Raw genomic sequence first — 18,234 nt, 5'->3', positions numbered from 1 at the left:
TCCAAAGGTGTTTTGCCTATTTGGCTGAGAGAAGTGGTTGTTACATCAATTTTAAAGACAGAGGGTCTCGATGAGGACATTGAGTAATTTTTGACCCATTTCTAAACTTTAGCTTTTTTATCTAAATTAATAGAAAAGGATGTGATAACTTGGGTTAGTGAATATTTGAAAAATCATCACTATTTAGATATAGCACAAGCAGGATTTGGGTATTAGTACAGAGACTATATTCATGCCAATGTTGGACAGCTACTGTATTTTTCACTCCATAAGAAACACTTTTTTTCTACTCAAAAGTGGGTGGAAATGTCGGTGCGTCTTATGCAGTGAAGGCGACTCCCCTTCCCCATACCTATTTAAAACATCGCCTGCCCTTCCTTTTTTTTTAATATTCTTTATTCATTTTTTCATCTAACAACAAGTGCAACAAATATTAACAGTAAAACTTATAGAATATCACTTGAAGGCATAGAGAAGGTAGACAGGGACAGATTCTTCACACTGTGGGGAACCACAAGTACTAGGGGTCACACGGAGAAACTGAAAGGGGACAGGTTTAGAACAAATGCTAGGAAGTTCTTTTTTACCCAGAGGGTGGTGGACACATGGAACGCGCTTCCGGAGGTTGTGATAAGCCAGAGCACATTACAGAGGTTCAAGGAAGGATTGGATAAGTTCCTAAAGGATAAGGGGATTGAGGGGTACAGATAGAAGTAGAGGTAGGTTATAGAAATGGTCAGGAACCACTTCACAGGTCATGGACCTGATGGGCCGCCGCGGGAGCGGACCACTGGGCGCGATGGACCTCTGGTCTGATCCAGTGGAGGCAACTTCTTATGTTCTTATGTTTTTATCTGTTTTTAGTAATTTCACAATTAAAAATAAAAATAAATCCCTCCCTCCCAACCCTATTCTTACACATGTGATTACATATATATATTGTTCTTTATTAATCCAACCCATCAATCTATAATTAAACTTCCTCCCACCTCCCCACCCCTGTACAATTACATCAGTTGGGGAAAAATGATTATTCATTCATTACAATACTCTATTAATGGTCTCCATTATTATTAAAATTTCCTTTCATCAACGCTAACATTCTTTCCATCCTATACATATGACACAGTGAATTCCACCAAAAACTGTAATTTAATCTATTCCAGTTTTTCCAATTAAACGTAATCTGCTGAATGGCAACTCCTGTCATAATAAGTAATAATTTATTATTATTTGCAGAAATTTGACTTTTTTTCCTCATTGACATTCCAAATAAAATAGTATCATAGGATAGAGCCACAGGATTTTCTAACAAACAATTTATTTGGCCCCAAATCGATCTCCAAAAAGCCAAAATGAATGGACAGTAGAATAATAAATGATCTAACATCCCTGCTTCGAGATGACAATGCCAACATTTATTAGACTTAGAGCTATCTAACTTTTGTAAACGAACAGGGGTCCAGAAAGCTCGATGTAACAGAAAAAAACAAGTTTGTCTCATAGATGCTGACATTGTACAACTCATCCTCCAAGACCAAATTCTTGGCCATTGAGACGCAGTAATTTGATGCTTAATCTCAATGCTCCAAATGTCCCTAAGACCAGTTTTTGGTTTTTTATTCATAGATCCAGATATCAATTTATACCACTGTTCGGCCTGGTATCCCAGGAAGTCCACCTGAAAGCACAAGAACTCAAAACTATATTGGTTATTAAGATTTTTCCATTCAGAGAACCCTGCCTGAATGGCCTGCTTCAGCTGCAAATTTGTGTTGCAGCTATGAAAAGTCAAGCAGTTTACCATTAGATATAACATCGTCCAGAGTTCTAATACCTGCCATTACCCAATACTTCCAGATGACCTTGAATCCGCCTATTTGAATCTTGGAGTTAAGCCATATAGTTTGATTTGTTGATTTATGCATAGGAATAGGAGTTAAATTATTCACAAACCTCAAAGTTTTCCATGTATCAACTAACACTTTGTTTTCTTTATATATCCTAGGCATTTTGATACTAAGAACATGGTTTAATCGCAGAGGAAAAATGAGTCGCCATTCCAACCACAACCAGTCTGGAATATTTTCAATGGGCTCTGGGAGGACCCAATACATACCTTGGTACAAAATATAGGCTTGATGATACCTATAAAAATTGGGAAAATTTACCCCTTCTTCCCTAATTGACTTTTGCAAAGACACTAAAGCAATTCTAGGAATTTTACCAAGCCAAACAAATTTTGTAAGAATTCTATTTAGCCTTTTATAAAAGGACTCGCAAGAACTGACACCAGTCATTCAGAAAGAGGCACAGGCCCAGGCACCAGCACAGAAATCACGCTCCTGCGGGCCCATACATCGCTAGACCACCAGGCTTAAGGGGCATTTAAAAAGGTACTGCAGGTAAGATTGCATGCAATCGCTGCTGTGGGGAGTAGTAAGGAGGAACACGGGGATGGAGAACAGCAGGTGGAGAGGAAAGAAAGGGACTGCATTGGAGGAGGGAAGAGGGGAAAAGATGCTAACATCGGTTGGGGGGGGGGAGCAGGCCGGGAAGATATGTGGCCTTGGGGTGAGGTGAGATAGGGGAGGGGAGGAGATCTTTAGAAGAAGAGAAGAGACAGGGAAGAAGCTGAACATGGGGAGAGATAAGAGCAAAGAAGAGAGATGCTGGGCGAGGAGGAATCACAGGATCAGGGATGCAGACTGTGAATGGTAGACAGGGAGAGGGTAGGAATAGTGGAACATAGAGGAAATGTTGGAAAATGGAGATTAGGACACTGAGGGACAATGCTGGAAAAAGGGCAGATGGGGACACAGAGAGGGCAAATGCTGAACATGGAGGTAGGATAGAGACAGGGACAGAGAAGGAAGATGCTGGGTAGGGCAAATAGGGGTGCAGAAGGAACAAGGATGGTGGACCTAGAAATAGAAGAAATGTCAAAGGACAGGAGACCCTGCACAGACAGAAGAAACAGATAAAAACAGAAAAGACACATGGAGTTAAAGTAAATTACCCCCCAAAAAAATAATTGTGTTCAAACAACAAAGGTAGAAAAAAGTTTTTTATTTTGCATTTATTAATTGAAATGTTAGCTTTTGGAAATAAACATCTCTGATATATTGCATTTCAAAAAATAAAAAGGTACTGTAGGGCGGGGGTGTTTTAAAAAGGTACCGGATGGGGGTGTTTTAAAAAGGTACCGGGGGGGAGGAAGAAAAATTGTTAGTCGGCTGGGATGGATCCCTCCTGTCCCAACCTACCACCACGGTGAGAGGGGGGCAGGTTACATTTCAGGGCAGTGGGACAGGGTACAGAGCCAGGCAGGGAGGGTGGACAGGGTGCAGAACCTGGCAGGGAGTGGCTGGGTGCACAATTTGGTTCAGAATGTTTTTTTTCTTATTTTCCTCCTCTAAATCTAGGGTGCTTCTTAAGGTCAGGGACGTCTTATAGTGTGAAAAATACGGTATTTTTGGCTTTGCTCTTAAATCTAATAATTTCCCTTTGACTGCTTTTTTGACAAATATATGTGTAAATCTCAGGATATCTAGGAAGGCATTTAACTGGCTAGGTGCTTTTTGAGTTAACTGGTCCTTGAATGTTTCTTACAAAAGGTATTGTCTCAAAAGATTTGGTGTAAAGGGGATTACCCTGAGGATCACCATTATCACCTATTTTATTTAATGTATACGTACAAACATTTGGTGAATTAGTAAGAAGACATGATACTAAGGTGTTTATCAATGCAGATTATTATTATTATTATTCTTTATTCTTATATACCGCCATACCCAATGAGTTCTAGGCGGTTTACATCAATTAGCAAATGATCTGCATTGAATAGCAGATTTACAACAAAATTAGAAGTAGGTTTACAAAATTAGAAGCAGATTTACAGCATAATTAGAAGTATTTTTAACAGCAAATTGCAGGCTGAATTACGATAAATTACAGTGATTTGCCGCAGTCAGCCGTGAAATTACAGCGATTCTTAACTGTCTGCAAAGAGGGCAGGTTTACAACAATATTACAGAAATTGCAGGTTTGATCGAGCTAGGTAGGGGAGGTAGAGAGTGGGGGAGGGAGGGACTGGTGAAGGAGGAAGGGGGCAGGGGTGGGGTAAGTGTCATGTGAGGTGAATGGATTATTAAGGGTCGTGTTTGCTGAAAAGGTACGTTTTTAGTAGTTTTCTAAATGATAGGTAAGTGGGGGCCTCGAGTATCATCTGTGCTAGCCATGGGTTCGACTTGGCAGCTTGGAAGGCAAAAGTTCTATCAAGGAATCTTTTGAGAGGACAGTGTTTAGGCGAAGGGAAGGCGAACAATTGAGTTCTCCGTGATGTCCTGTTGCTGCAGTAAAGGTTAAAGTGTGTGTTTATGTAACTTGGGGAGGAGCCGTTAACCGATTTGTAGCAGAAGCATGCAAATTTAAAAAGAATTCTAGATTCAAATGGTAGCCAGTGTAGTTGGTGATAGAAAGGGGTGACATGTTCCCATTTCTTTAGGCCAAAGATGATATACAGTTGTTACCAGAAGAGGGAGACAAAGATCAGGCTCTTATGAAATAAAAAAATTGTTTGAGTTGCAAGAGTAGCTAAAGGCAAATGGTTTAGTAGATAATATAACTAAGACCACATGTTTTGCCACTGTTATTACTTTAATTCCTCACCTATGCATTTTACCAGCTTTAGAGCATATTATTCCTTGGTTTAAAGTTGTGAAAGTTTTAGGGTTAATATTAGGTGTGAATGCTATTGGAAAATATCAGTTTGCTCATATTCTAAAAAAAAAGGCATATTTCAAATTAAAGCTTATTAAGTATTGTTGCTAAAACCTTTTTAGAGGAAAAAGCATTGCCGACTGTGGTCTATACCTTCCTATTTGGACTATAGGCAGGCCCCGGGTTAAGGATGAGTTCCGTTTTTTAAACCGTTTTTTAAAACGTATGTAATTTGGATCCTGCACAGTACACAGTTTATAAAAACATTAAAGAAAATTAAACATTAAAGAAACAGTCCTCTAAAATAAAGTACTTTGTAGTTTAAATAGAAAGAAAAGACAGGTTTACGCTTATTTTCATTCTTCATCCATCCCACTGTTCCTCTCCATCACCACATCCAACATTTCTCCCTCTCATCTCTCTCTTCCCCATGCATCTGTACCTCACGCCTCTCCCACCACCATGTACAATATTTCTCTATCCCTCCCTATGCACAATTCACCTCTTCCTTTATTTCCCCATGTGCACCATCTCTCCTTCCCTCTCACTCAGACACCCAAGCCCGACAAATCTCCCTTTCTATTCCCTCCCCACCTCTGCATTTTTCCCTCACTCCCCCCATTCTTCTATCCTATGTCCCAAGTTAATGCTCGCCTCCCTCCATTCTGTGTGCCAAGTTCATGCTCCCTTCCTCCTTTCTTCCTTCCATCCTTTGTCCGAAGTAAGTACTCCTTCCCTTCCTTCTGTGTACCAATGCAACCCTGCTTCTCCCTTCCTGTGTCAACACGCTCCCTCTTACTCACTTCCATGTCCCAACATGACCCTCGTAGTCCTTCCCTCCCAATATTCTGCATCCCAAATTTGTGCCTTCCTCCCATGGATGTTTACCTCCTCTGGCCGGCTCCCTCCTCCCAGACGCACTTCTCTTTGTAAAGCCATGGCCACAGTTCCTACACATCGCCCATGGCTCATCTGGAATCCTTACCTCTGACGTATGAGTGAAAGCTTCTGAGTTAGCTGTGGGCAGGAGCCGCTGTTCGTGGCTTTGCAAAGAAAAGTGTGGCTGAGAGGAGGGAGCTGGCCAGAGGAGGTAAACACCCATGGGAGGGAGGAAGGCATGAATTTGGGATGCAGAACAGAGGGAAGGACGAGGGGCATGTTGGGACACGGTAGGGAGGAGGGTCGCGTTTGGAAAGGAAGGAAGAAAGAGAAGCGCATTGGCACAGGAAGTGAGAGGTAAGACCCAGGTTCATAAGTACGAGTCTGACGTAAATCAGACATTTTTAACACGGGGACGCCTGAATTAATATTTTATATGTATGGAAATTCTTATGTTCTTAGTACTAGACCATTGTTCAATAAATTGTATTGGCTTCCTATAAAGGAGAGGGCTTTATTTAAATTGCTAATTCTAACATTTAAGACTTTTCATACTCATAAATCAGATTTGAAAGACAAAATTTCATAGTATACTCCCAACTGAATGTTAAGGTCCTCATAAGGAAACTTACTGATGGCTCCAGGTTTTGAATGTATATGAAAAGTGAGTTGGAGATCAAAAGCCTTTAGGATTATTTGGCTTGGAATTACAGATTGAGTTGAGATTGGAACCCAACTTGTTAGTATTCAGGAAGATATTGAAGATCTTTTTTCTTTCAACATTATAGTTATTTTGATTGTAATATATGCTATGGGGCTCATAATAAAAAAACCCAACAAAAAACGTCTAAAAAGTGGCCTAAATAGGTACTTGGACGATCAAAAAGCCTGATCGTCCAAGTACCCATAACCAAAGCTGGATTTAGATGTATCTAAAACCAGCTTAGGCTTTTCCCCTGCCTCTAAACGCATAGAGCGAAAAGAGGCGTTTTTAGAGGAGGGGAAAGGGCGGGAGATGGGCCGACATAGGCGTACAGCAGCTATAACCAAAAGTTGAGGCAGGTTGTCTAGTCGGCACTTATACGTTTTGACTTAGACCAAGTCAAAACAGGTATAAGTGCCGAAAAAGGGGCTGCTGAGCTGATCACTGCAGCTCAGTGGCCCCCAGCAACCTGCCTACTGCAACTATCGCTGCAGGAGAGATGGCTCATCTCTCCTGCCGCGATGGTGATCGCCCACCCCCCCCCCCGAACCGCGGCACTTCGGGATGAGCATCGTGGCAAGGCATCTCCCCTGCCGGCAATCCTCACCCCGAAGTGCTGCCATTCGAGGGGGTAGGCAATCACCATCATGGCAGGAGAGATGAGCCATCTCTCCTGCAGCGATCCATCCCTCCCCCATGACTCGATCCTGGCAGGAGGGAGCCCAAGCACTCCTGCCCGACACCCCCCACAAGACCGGGCTTATTCTTCATTATAAATATAAGACAATTTGGAATGGAAAATGTTATAGAAAACTCATTAATAATGCGGATAATGGGATGTTAAGACAATTTGATGACTGCTGCATATGTATACTGATTTTGATAATGTTATTGCTTTTTAATGAAAGAAAAAGAAAATTTTCAAGTAAAAAAATAAAATCAATTAATAAAATATTGGTTTATATTCAGACTTGAAGAAGAGAAGAAAGTCCTGGTAGCAGAACCTGCACTTTCACTTACAGAGCAACGGTTAGAGTTTATCATTTACCTTATTAAAACAGGATTCCCACGCAAGAGCATCCAGTGTCTGCAGGTCATGAACTAGTAATGCTCTCTGAAGGTAGGTGAGGGCTTGCATCCTGACCTGTCGTCGGGCATCACAGCAGAGCCATGCAATTCCTGGATTTACAATATGAAGATAAATTATAGAAAAGCACACACTTTTCTTAGACTATCACACAAGGGATAACAAGGTACAAATAGGTAGAACTACATACTATATGGAAAAAAATACCCTTTGTTAGCAAAAGAACAATTTAGCATTAATATTATTGTAGATGATGCAATAAACTGGCCCACCCAGTTGCCAATTAATCCTGTCCATACTACCACAGATATATACCAGCTGCTAATTACAAAGTGTGATTACCTTTAATATAGAGAACTTTTGTCAGCATATTCTATTGGACTCCACCCTGTTGGGTAACTGGGTACATATGATCCTCTTTTTCTAGTTTAAACCAAGCACCCAACCCCTTTTTATTTCCAACTACAAAGCCCCACAATAATCCAAACACCCACCAACAATATCATGGCTGTTTCTTGCGCACACTGTCCCTTGTGTCTTCCCTTAGCCTTTCCAGGTGGCTTCCCACTACTTCCAACTTGCCACATCAATAGGTTAATGTAAGTAGTGCATAGCTTGCCAGATACTAAAGTGATTCCACTTTTACAGTTCTAATTAATACTGGTTGTGCAGCCTGCCAGGCAGATTCAGTTGCTATTTAATTTTAGTACTACAGTCCAATAGACTTGGCTAAATCTCTAGATGTAGAACAGTTCTCCAGATAGATCAAGTTACAGAAACATTGCATTTTTGCAAGACTTCTAGTTCTACGAGGGTCATTTCATAAATAATGCACACTATTTTTTAAATTTACATGTTTTATTTTTTTTCAAGTATTTCTTTACAATCCTTCAATATAGGCTCCCTACTTTGCAATGACTGAGTCCCAACGTCCGGGAAGCTTCATTATTCCATCCAAGACACCGTTTTAGTTCAGTTGGGTACCAGCAGAAGAAAGCTCTTCCAGAGATGCAAAACGATGTCCACGCATAGGTTGTTTCAACTTTGAAAAAAGGTCAAAGTCTAGTGGTCTCATGTCTAGACTGTAGGGAGCATGAGGTAAAACCTCCCAGTCGTATTCGTGTAGATTTTCAATGACATTCCCTATGTGCAGGTGAGTGTTGTCATGAAGAATGATTGACTCAGCCAAGAGCAACTGAGATCGGGTTTTGTGCATTTTTCTGCACATTTTTTTACAAACAATCACGATAATACACTGTTGTGACACTTCTTCCACATGGAACATTATCTGTGATGATGATGCCTTCATGATCATAAGCAAAAATCATTATTTGTTTGACTTTTGATTGAGCTTGTCAAAATTTTTTTAGTCGTGGGGAAGATGGAGCTCTCCACTCGTCATTGAAAAACTGCGCAAATACGGGTGGGAGGTGTTACCTCATGCTCCCTACAGTCCAGACATGAGTCCACCAGACTTCGACCTTTTTCCAAAGTTGAAACAACCTATGCATGGTGAGGAAGGGAAGAGAAGTCCTGTGTAGGAAAAGCCCAGGTGAAGACCCCTGAGAATTCCCCATTATAGCAGAAACAGGCCAACAACTAAACCTAAAATGGCTGAAAATACACTCTGACTAAAAACTGTCAGTTCTGAGAGACACTGTTGCTTGCATTTCTGCTTTCCTGAGAAGAACCAGGTCAAACAGAAGGCACAGCTGGAAAAAAAAAAACAATTCTGGTGAAAAAGGGATCTTGCCCCCCAAGTTAGCAAGGTCAGCTGCTAGAAGTTTCACAAGAATAAAGGATGTTGATGGAAGACTTTGCTACGATGCTGACGAAATGCTTCGCAGAATAGAGATGTGAAAACTTAAGTGAGCTAACCACAGTGCTAAAAAGCCGTTGGGCCCAGGTACTCAAGGGAGAGACTCTGATATATTAACAGAACAGAAAGAAAATAGATGTAGATAGAAAAAGGCATGACACACAGTATCACTCAAATAAGTTAACCAATCAATAGATTAATAAATGAGATAATGAATATGATTAGCCAATGAAAATGTGAAATGTAACATGCACCAAGGTGAGCCACAGCTGTCAGAATCATATAAAAGAGAGCTCCTTGAACATAGTTTCAGAACTCATCGGAAGTTCTCCATCAGCCTGGCCAGCCTGGTGTATGCTCTATTACTCTGTATGCTGTATGATTTGTTCCTGTAAGCTATTGCTGTTTGATTATTAAATCCATATTATCTGAACCAGCATAAAGAGACTCGAGTGGTCTATCAGTGGAGGCCGTAATAGCCGGCTCTTCAGTGGATATCGTTCTGGAAGAGATTTCTTCCGCCGGTACCTAAGCCATTCAACAACTGAACAAAAACGGTGTCTAGGATGGAATAATGAAGCTTCTTGGACGTTGGGACTCAGTCACTGCAAAGCAAGGAGACTATATTGAAGGATTGTAAAGAAATAATTGAAAAACAAACAAACATGTAAATTTAAAAAAAAAATAGTGTGCATTATTTATGAAATAACCCTCGTAATTTCTAAAGAATACCATATTTACAGCCTGCCAGATCGACATAGCTGTTAATTCTTCCACTATAACTGAAAATTGTTAGATGAGACCACAACAATTCTTTCATACTCACAACACAGTTACTTCAGTGGTACATCATTAAGAGCTGGGATGCTGTGGTACTCAACTGATTTTATTCTTATATCTCTTTCCCTTATTTCCCATCCCAAAATAAAGTTGTTTATCTTCAACAGCTGTTCTCTGAGGAAACCAAGACATTCAGTACACATGACATCACTAATAAAGTCAAGGTATGGCTCACTCTTGGACAGCCTTTCAGAGTTTTCCACATGCTCTGTTGAGAATTGAACATCCTATTCCCAGAGTATACGTGTTACAGATAAGCAACTTTGCTTTCTCCAAGGCCAAACAGGATATGAAGGTTAGGATTCCAGTCCTGGTTAAGGGTTTAGAGTCGAAGTCGTAAGACCCAAAAATCTCAACATACTGATGCCCGCTGACTCCTTTTTATTCACTCCACTGCAGACAAAGTGATGCTCTTTTTCTACAGAAACATACACTTACTAGAGTCATCTAGCAGAACTCCTATGAATTTCAATTAGGGTGAAAAACCTCTAAGAAGGAATTTAAAACAAACCCTAGCAACTCCAACACTCAAATGGTTTTGCTCATTGATTTTTTTTTTGTATTCCTTCAAGATGTGCTTTTAACCATCCAGTTGTCCACCCCGGTACTACTTTTTAAAACACAGACTGCCCACTCTTCCGTCCTTTTAAAACACCCCCACCTGCCCCGCAGTACCTTTTTAAGCGCCCCTTAAGCCTGGTGATCCAGCAGTGTATAGGCTGGCAGGAGTGTGATGTCTGCGCTGCTGCCTGGACCTAACCCGCTTTCAGATTGGCTGCAATCAGTTTTCACGAGTTCCGCTCTCATCCACTAGGCCTTCTTGAGCATGAACTCAACTGACAGGTATGGCAGCTGCTGCATCTCAAATCTGAGAGTCTTCTGATCGTCATACATAGATAACCTTCTTATTCTCAACAGCTGAGTGCATTATGAATGGGCACAGTCATGTCTTCCTTGTGGAGGGAGGGGATATGAGTTGAGAAACTAGAAAATGTTCAACAATTTTGCTCTAGGCTCTTCCTCCTCTAACTTAAATGGAATGGTCTTAATGATTTCCCTATCAATGCCTCCAGTGCAGATGTATTTTAGCAAACCAAACCTGTCAAACCAAACAGCTGCTGCACTTCTATTCTTCATGGCCATGAAGACCTCTAGCAATCATCTTACAGGAAGTATTTGGGCTGGAGGCATGACAAGCAGACTTGTGGGTGTCAGTACTGGGCTTTATTGGTAATACCCTTCATTTGTAGAGACTTATATCTTTGTGCTTGGAGAACAGAATAATCTTATGCCCGAGCGAAAGCATAAACTATAAAAAGCAATCTCCAAAGTCATTTCTGCAAGTAAAATTGTATGTGAGCTTTGGAAAGGGGCTCTTTCTTAAAACTGCCCAGCTTGGCCCTGATTCTATAAATGGTGTCTAAGTTACCGTAGGTATCACTAGGCACTTAAATCACAGATTCTGAGCGATGTCAAACTTAAATTTGCTTACAAATTGTTTTTTTATTGGTTAAATGGCGTAGTAATTAACCATGCCATTAAAAAGCAATTTATTTTATTACTATTTAAGGATGCATGCGGGTATCAGCATGATGCCTAGCGACACCTAACTCCAGGTGTCCTCTGATACCCAACAATGCCAACCTGAAAAGTAGGTGTGGTTAGGGTTGGAGAACAGGCATGGTAAGGTTAGGTATCACTAGACATGAGTTAGTGCCAGTAAATTAAGCCAGATAAAAACCTGGCCAAACATACTGGTGCCTAGCTCAACAATGCCTATGTTCATCTAGGCGTGATTCTATAAAGGACGCTTAGCAGTTGCTTGACAACCATGCAGACCGGCTCCTATAAGTTTATAGAATTAGGCCCCTTATGTGTGAGTAAAATCCACATATTCTGTAACACAGATGTTTACTCATAAGCAGTGCAGAAGCTCCTGGAAGCAGCAGGTCAGGATTAAAACAATGTGCATATTTTTGTTTCAAAAATACATCCACTACTTTGGGGGGGAGGGGAGAGAAAAACCCTCAGAAAAGGGAGTTGCAACTACCTATAGGTACTTTTTCCTAAGATAATTTTCAAAGTGAAAATATGCATGACTTGAAAATTGATACACAATCCAGAGGTAAATGCCCACATTATTTAGCAGCTATGCAGCAACTATAAACACATCTCCCATAATGATAGTTATTTATATTCATGAGTTTACCTTGCAAAAGTGGACACCAGCAATTGGACCATAGTGTTTTGGAATCTGCCTCTATTTTCTTCCCAGCAGCTTCTAGGTGACGCTGTTCCTCTGCCCAAGAGCTGTAGATAGTGGCAGCTCTTGTGTGGAGAGTGTGCATCAAGTCAAGAAGCTGCAAACACATACAGAAAATAGATAATCTGTGGTTATTTCAAGTAATCATGTCAATATTTCCTCCAAGCCTCCTTTAAAACATTCTGAGGTCATAAGTCAGTACTGTACTGCCCTCCTCAAATAAAAAGGCTGAATTAGCACAGATTTGAAACTTGTAAGCAGTACTGGCACTGACTAGTTAGGTTCATTTTACAGGGTTTTCTGCACATCTGTTTACTATTAGATTTGGATAAAAACTTTAAATAAATTGATAATACACTATCTGCAGTGGAGACTCCATCAACAGATTAGGTGGTGTTCACCTGAAAACAACGTTTATGTATTTTACTTTATTTATATGTATGCTAATAATTTTACTATGTATGTAAGATGTACATTGCTCACAATTGTAGATGATGTGAGTTATAAATCCTTTTAAATAAATAAGTTTTCTCCATGGACAGGATGGCAATCAGCCACATAAGTGGATGACATCATGCTTTCGTGTGGCTGATTCATTCTGCTTATCTATGAAGAAAGCATTACACAAATGCATAATAACCATCACCCACTCCAGACAAGCCATGACCTCCTCCTATGGGTATGAATGTGGAAACTAATACTATGAAGGAGGAAATTATTTTCAGACAGAGAAAGCATCTTCACACAATTGATCCTGAAATGCAAAGACAAGGTTTGTTTATTTTAGTCCTATCATAGTCCCTGAATTTTTAGCAAAAGGATCTCTTCATTCAGAATCTCAGTCAGGGTACCAAGGAAACCCTGCAAGAATGATTCTTTCAGCCCCAAAAGCAAGAACCCTGACCAATGAGATGCAGTAATCCCACAGCCAGGATTCAGAGAAGATCTAGAAGCAGTATTCTTGGTACCCTAATGAAGTCAGCAAACTGAGGAGAACTGTGTGAGAGGAGGAGGAAAGGCCTGCTATACTTACATCCTGACTAACCTGTAATGACACAGTGTGGTAGCTGGCAGGAACACTCTCATCCTCCTCCTCATCACTGTGAGTGCGGGATGGACACTGGCTGGAGACCCTTGAACGCCTCAACCCATTTTCTTTTTCCTTTGTTTTCTTCTTGAAACGGTTTGATTTGCTGTCATACCTGTGGCTTTTGGTCCTCTTCTCTTGACACTTGTACCCTTGAAATGTAAGGAGGATTAATATAATTCTACAAGTATTGGTATCACTTCTTGTTTTTGTCTATCACTCCAAGAAAGGCATGCTGTGGTTTGCTTTGTAATTAAGGAGAGATTTACATTTACATGATGTATTTTCCTTGAGTCCTGCTAGACCAGTCCAGACTGACAGGTTTTGTTCCCCTATCTGCAGATCGAGGCAGAGACTTAAAGATTCTTTTTCTTATATATATATATACTAGTCTTATAGCCCGTTACATTAACGGGTGCTAGAATATATGTGTGTGTGTCTGTCTTTATTTATTTTTCTCTCTCCTTAGCGCTTTCTGTATTCTACTCCCCGTCCATTATCCCTTCCTTTTACCTCCCCTGTGTCCTCCACCATCCCATCACTGCTCACCTTATCCAGCAGCAGCTCTTCTCCCTTTGTTTTACCTCCCCCCTGTCCATCACCACCTCCTTCAAAGCCCCTTACATTAACGGGTGCTAGAATAGATGTCTGTCTTTCTTTCTGTCTGTCTCTCTGGCCCCATCTGTCATTGTTTCTCTCTGCCTCAGCACTGTGAGGTTCTAGAGAATGACACGGTGACAGATTCCGTCACTGCCACCGTCCCCACACATAACCGTGGGAAACCATCCCATGCCATTCTTTAGTGTTTATGTCAACTTCAGTCCTTTTACACCAGCATTCTTCAATGCAAGGCTTGAGGGTCAGTGGTTGTGTCCATTCATACTCTTGATTCTTCCCTTTCTCCTGAAAGAATGCAGATGGTTTATAGCGGTTATCTGCAGGGATGGGGACAAATTCTGTCACCGTGTCATTCTCTAGAACTTCACAGTGCTGAGGCAGCAGCTCCCACATCAAATTTGGTACCTTTCCATTATATTTTCAGAGAATAGTTTTGCCCCCAGTTATCCAGTCACTGGTCTGTTTTTCTTCCCCCAACCTAACTAAAGCAAATTAGCTCTGACATTCCTGCATCTGAGGCATATGATTCCTGCCATTGAAAGGCAATGTTTCAAGAAACAGATTGATCTTACAAAAGTTAACACCAGCCTTTTTGTGAGGGGGAGGAGTTGGGGGGGGGGTGATGACTTGGATAACCAAGTCTACTTCTACCTTCGTAGTTACCCTGGAAGACTGTTTATAAGCATCTTAAATAAAATAAAACCCACAGGCAAAGCCAGGATCTCTCTCTGTTAACAGGCCACTTCGGTGTGTTTGTAGAGTGCTAGGAAGCCTCTGTCAATAATTTGAAGTTGGGCTGTCTAGGACCTCCACAGGGCTCCCTCACCGCGGGGGAAGTGCCTCCGGGTGGGTTATTTGGTCTAACGCGCCTTACCGTCACTCCGTACTTGAGTGCGATGCCCTGCAGCGTATCACCGTCGCCCACCTGGTGCGCCACGTAGCTCTCAGCCAGAGGCGCCCTCAAGCTAGCCGTACTGCCGTAGGAGCGCGCAGACCTCCATCAAGCAAAAACAGCACTACCGGCCAAAGTTTATTTTAAAGTTTAAAGCCGCTGCGGCAGCTCCTCGCACTATCACTGCCTGCGTCGGAAGCCTCATGAGAGGAGCCGCCGCAGTGGCTTTAAACTTTAAAATAAACTTTGGCCAGTAGTGCTGTTTTTGCTTGATGGAAGTCTGCGCGAGCAGGGAGGCGGTGTGGGGCCATTTATTTTTAATTTTGAAGGCGGCGCGAGCTGACTCGGAATCGGGGCCTTCCGCTGTTGCAGGAGCGGAGCGGGCTTCTGGAGGCGATCAGCGGGTGGCTGCGGTCCCGTGCTGAAGTCCTCTATCCCAACTGTCTGGCAGACGCGGTAAGAGCTGAGAGGGCCGGCGGAATAAATATATAGTCTCACCCCCTCCAGCGCGGTGTCAGAACTGGTTCGGTGTCATCCACCTCGGGGGAGGGAGAGAGATAGTTTCACGCGCATGCGCACTTCCTATGTGTCGCTACGGAAAACCAGCGCACACATAGGAAATGCGCATGCGCGGCCTAGCGTTTTATTATATTAGATATATATATCTGTTTATTGACAAAATAGAAAGTGGTTCTCATAACCTTTGTGACCAGGCTGATGAAGATTCTAATGATATCATCAGTATGACAGGTGTTGTAGCCAGGAATATCCCCAGTATGCTAATACTAAAAGTTAAGATAATGGAATCTATCATCATTACGTGCCTCTACTGACAAAACTTTATTGGCTCCCTGTTCAAAATGTTGGTCCTAAAATTTTTTAAATTCAATCATTTTTTATTGTTTTTTTCATATTTAATTATTAGAAAATCAGAGGCCAGGGCAGTTGTGTGAGAGAGTAGAGAAAAAAATATGCACAAGGTCAAAAAGAAGTCACCAGAAAGGCTGCCCCTGACTCTAGCCTGGCCATCTCCAACAGGTGATCAATTCCTGCATTCATCACAGAAGAGTAACTGCCACAGACAGACGTGTTAAAAGCTTGCTTGAAAAACAACTCTAATCTTATCATGAAAACTTTTAAGGGCTGAGTTGCCCTCCATTGAGAGGTAGCAATCTTTTTTGTGACTATTGTCAGCAAGAGAGTTCACTTTAAGGAGGCAAAAAAATCTGTCAAGATCCTGCTTCAAAAGGTGACAGAGCTTGCCAATGAGTTTTCTGCTCTGAAGAACATCTGGCAACTCCTGTTTTGTCATCATCATCTGGGAGAGGACATGCTAAAACATGAATGCCCTAAAAGATAGGTGGAGATCTTAGAGAATGGTTCTTTGGAGGTTGTAGAAATGTGGAGAGCCCAATGGGGAGCAAGATGGCGTCGGGAGCGGACGCCTGAACGAGCTCTGCTGCTCGTCTCCCTGGAGCCGTGTTGTGACTCTCTTTCCCAGCAGCGATATGGGGAAGAGAAAGGGAGTTCCCTGCCTTGTCCCTCCATCGGTGGAGTCCCCTCAACGGCTGGTCCAGATGACGCTTACGAGTGTCTTTGCTCGTTCAGGTGAAGTGACCCGAACTACTTCAGGGGGAAACCCAGAATCCTTGGGTGACCTCAGCACAGTGAGCCGGGCTTCATTAAGCCCTGAGCTAAGGCTGGTTCCAGTACTCCAGTGCAGGGAATGTCTGGAGTCCGGCAGCCCCGAGAGGGAGAGCTCAACCCCAGCACAGGAGGGACATCCCTACTGAACTCTTCGGAAGAAGGTGGAGATGGGAATCATCAGAAGTCTCCCTGCAGCAGAGAGGAGGAGGTGAGAAGTGCTTCAGGAGGGAATGTTATCAGCTTTGGGGAGATGAAGAAACCAGAGAAAATAGATATGGAGGCATTATGGCAGGCCATATCAGTCATGGACTCCAAGGGTACATGCAGGGAGGAGGAAGAGAATACTATTCACTCCGACCAAATGAGGCCCCTTTAGGGTCACTGCCCATTGGCCTCACAAGTAGAGCACATGGATTTTAGCTTGGGGTCCCACAGGGATAGGCACCTCTGCATTCAAACAGAAGAATGATTGTGGGAGCAATGCCTAGGGTCAAGGCTCTCTCTCTTGGGTTGCAGGATGTAGATTGTACCCTGGGGAGAAAGGCCTGATCCAAAGAAATCCTGCTGTTATTAGTAAATCTTTGCCATCTGCTGGAGGCAGAGAAATACTGGGAATATTCTCAGCTGTACCCTCTAGAGCAGGGATGTCAAACTCAAATACACAGTGGGCCAAAATTAAAAACTTGGACAAAGTCACGGGCTAACCTTGATATTTATTGAAAAAATGTGTACAACTCCAAAAGGAAAATGTAGATAATATGTTTAAAAAACAATATATTTTAAAAAATTTTTTAAAAAATAATGACGCAAGATACAACTAGTCCATGATTGATGTAAAATAGCTGAGCCAAATTTAAAACGGAAAAACTACAAAGGGATTAAAACCAAAAAGGGACTAAATAACATACCATGTGAATTAGCAACATATGATTGAAAAAGCGTAAAAATATAATCATAATAAAAACCATTACGTGAAGCAGAGAAAACGATTATGAATACGGAAAAACACTAGCACCGGAAAAGAATTAGTAAAATAAAACAAAACACCAAAATTAGAATCTGATCAAAAGACTATATACAAGGGATTAAAAAGAAGAAAAAATGATGAAAAAAAAATCAATACTTACCAAAAGAGCAATTGCAGAAGAGTCCAGTGCTATTGCAATGCAGTGTGAGACTGTGAAGAGAGCCGGAGAACGCCGCAGGATCTTGTAAAAACATCAAACACGATAACGTGCCTAATGGGGATGTGAGCCGATTGGGTCAAAAAACTGTCTACTGGTGGTCCAGCTCTCTTACACATTTGGTATTTTCTTGCAGGGCAAATATAATTACACTGTGGACCAGATTTGGCTCACGGGCCTGAGTTTGACACCCCTACTCGAGAGTTAGGGTAGGACAATCTTCATCAGATAATCTAAAACAAAAGTTTGGCATACAAGGTTTTATACTCTCCCCTGTTCTTTTCAACATCTTTACCTCTCCTTACTATTGCACAACCACTTGAATTCACTGTTTACTCTTTTGCTGATGACTTCCAATTACTTTACCCAATCAACTTAACCAATCAACAAGAAATTCATGACAATCTCAAACTTGAAACAATCAACCAATGGCTACTCAATAAAATGTTATTCCTTAATCCATTAAAATCAACGGGGATGATCTTCTCTCCAA

At 41.7% G+C, this 18,234-nt stretch overlaps 1 protein-coding gene across 6 annotated transcripts in view; it reads right to left on the bottom strand.

The window, feature by feature from the left end:
• GBF1 (golgi brefeldin A resistant guanine nucleotide exchange factor 1) overlaps window positions 1–18,234 on the bottom strand; it is a 516,681-nt gene that overhangs the window by 40,545 nt on the left and 457,902 nt on the right. For 5 of the 6 annotated variants that reach the window (XM_033940425.1, XM_033940426.1, XM_033940429.1 and 2 more), the window contains 3 exons: window positions 13,347–13,552; window positions 12,260–12,410; window positions 7,353–7,483 (listed from right to left, as the gene is read on the bottom strand). In XM_033940425.1, coding sequence (XP_033796316.1) covers window positions 7,353–7,483; window positions 12,260–12,410; window positions 13,347–13,552 — 488 coding nt within the window. The remainder of the gene's footprint in view (window positions 1–7,352; window positions 7,484–12,259; window positions 12,411–13,346; window positions 13,553–18,234) is intronic. The other variant, XM_033940427.1, reaches the window with a different exon arrangement.

The sequence above is a fragment of the Geotrypetes seraphini genome, chromosome 4, assembly GCF_902459505.1.
Source record: "Geotrypetes seraphini chromosome 4, aGeoSer1.1, whole genome shotgun sequence".
Classification (NCBI taxonomy): Eukaryota; Metazoa; Chordata; class Amphibia; order Gymnophiona; family Dermophiidae; genus Geotrypetes; species Geotrypetes seraphini.
The sequence above is the reverse complement of the archived record's forward strand: the minus strand, read 5'-3'. Positions and strand labels throughout refer to the sequence as shown.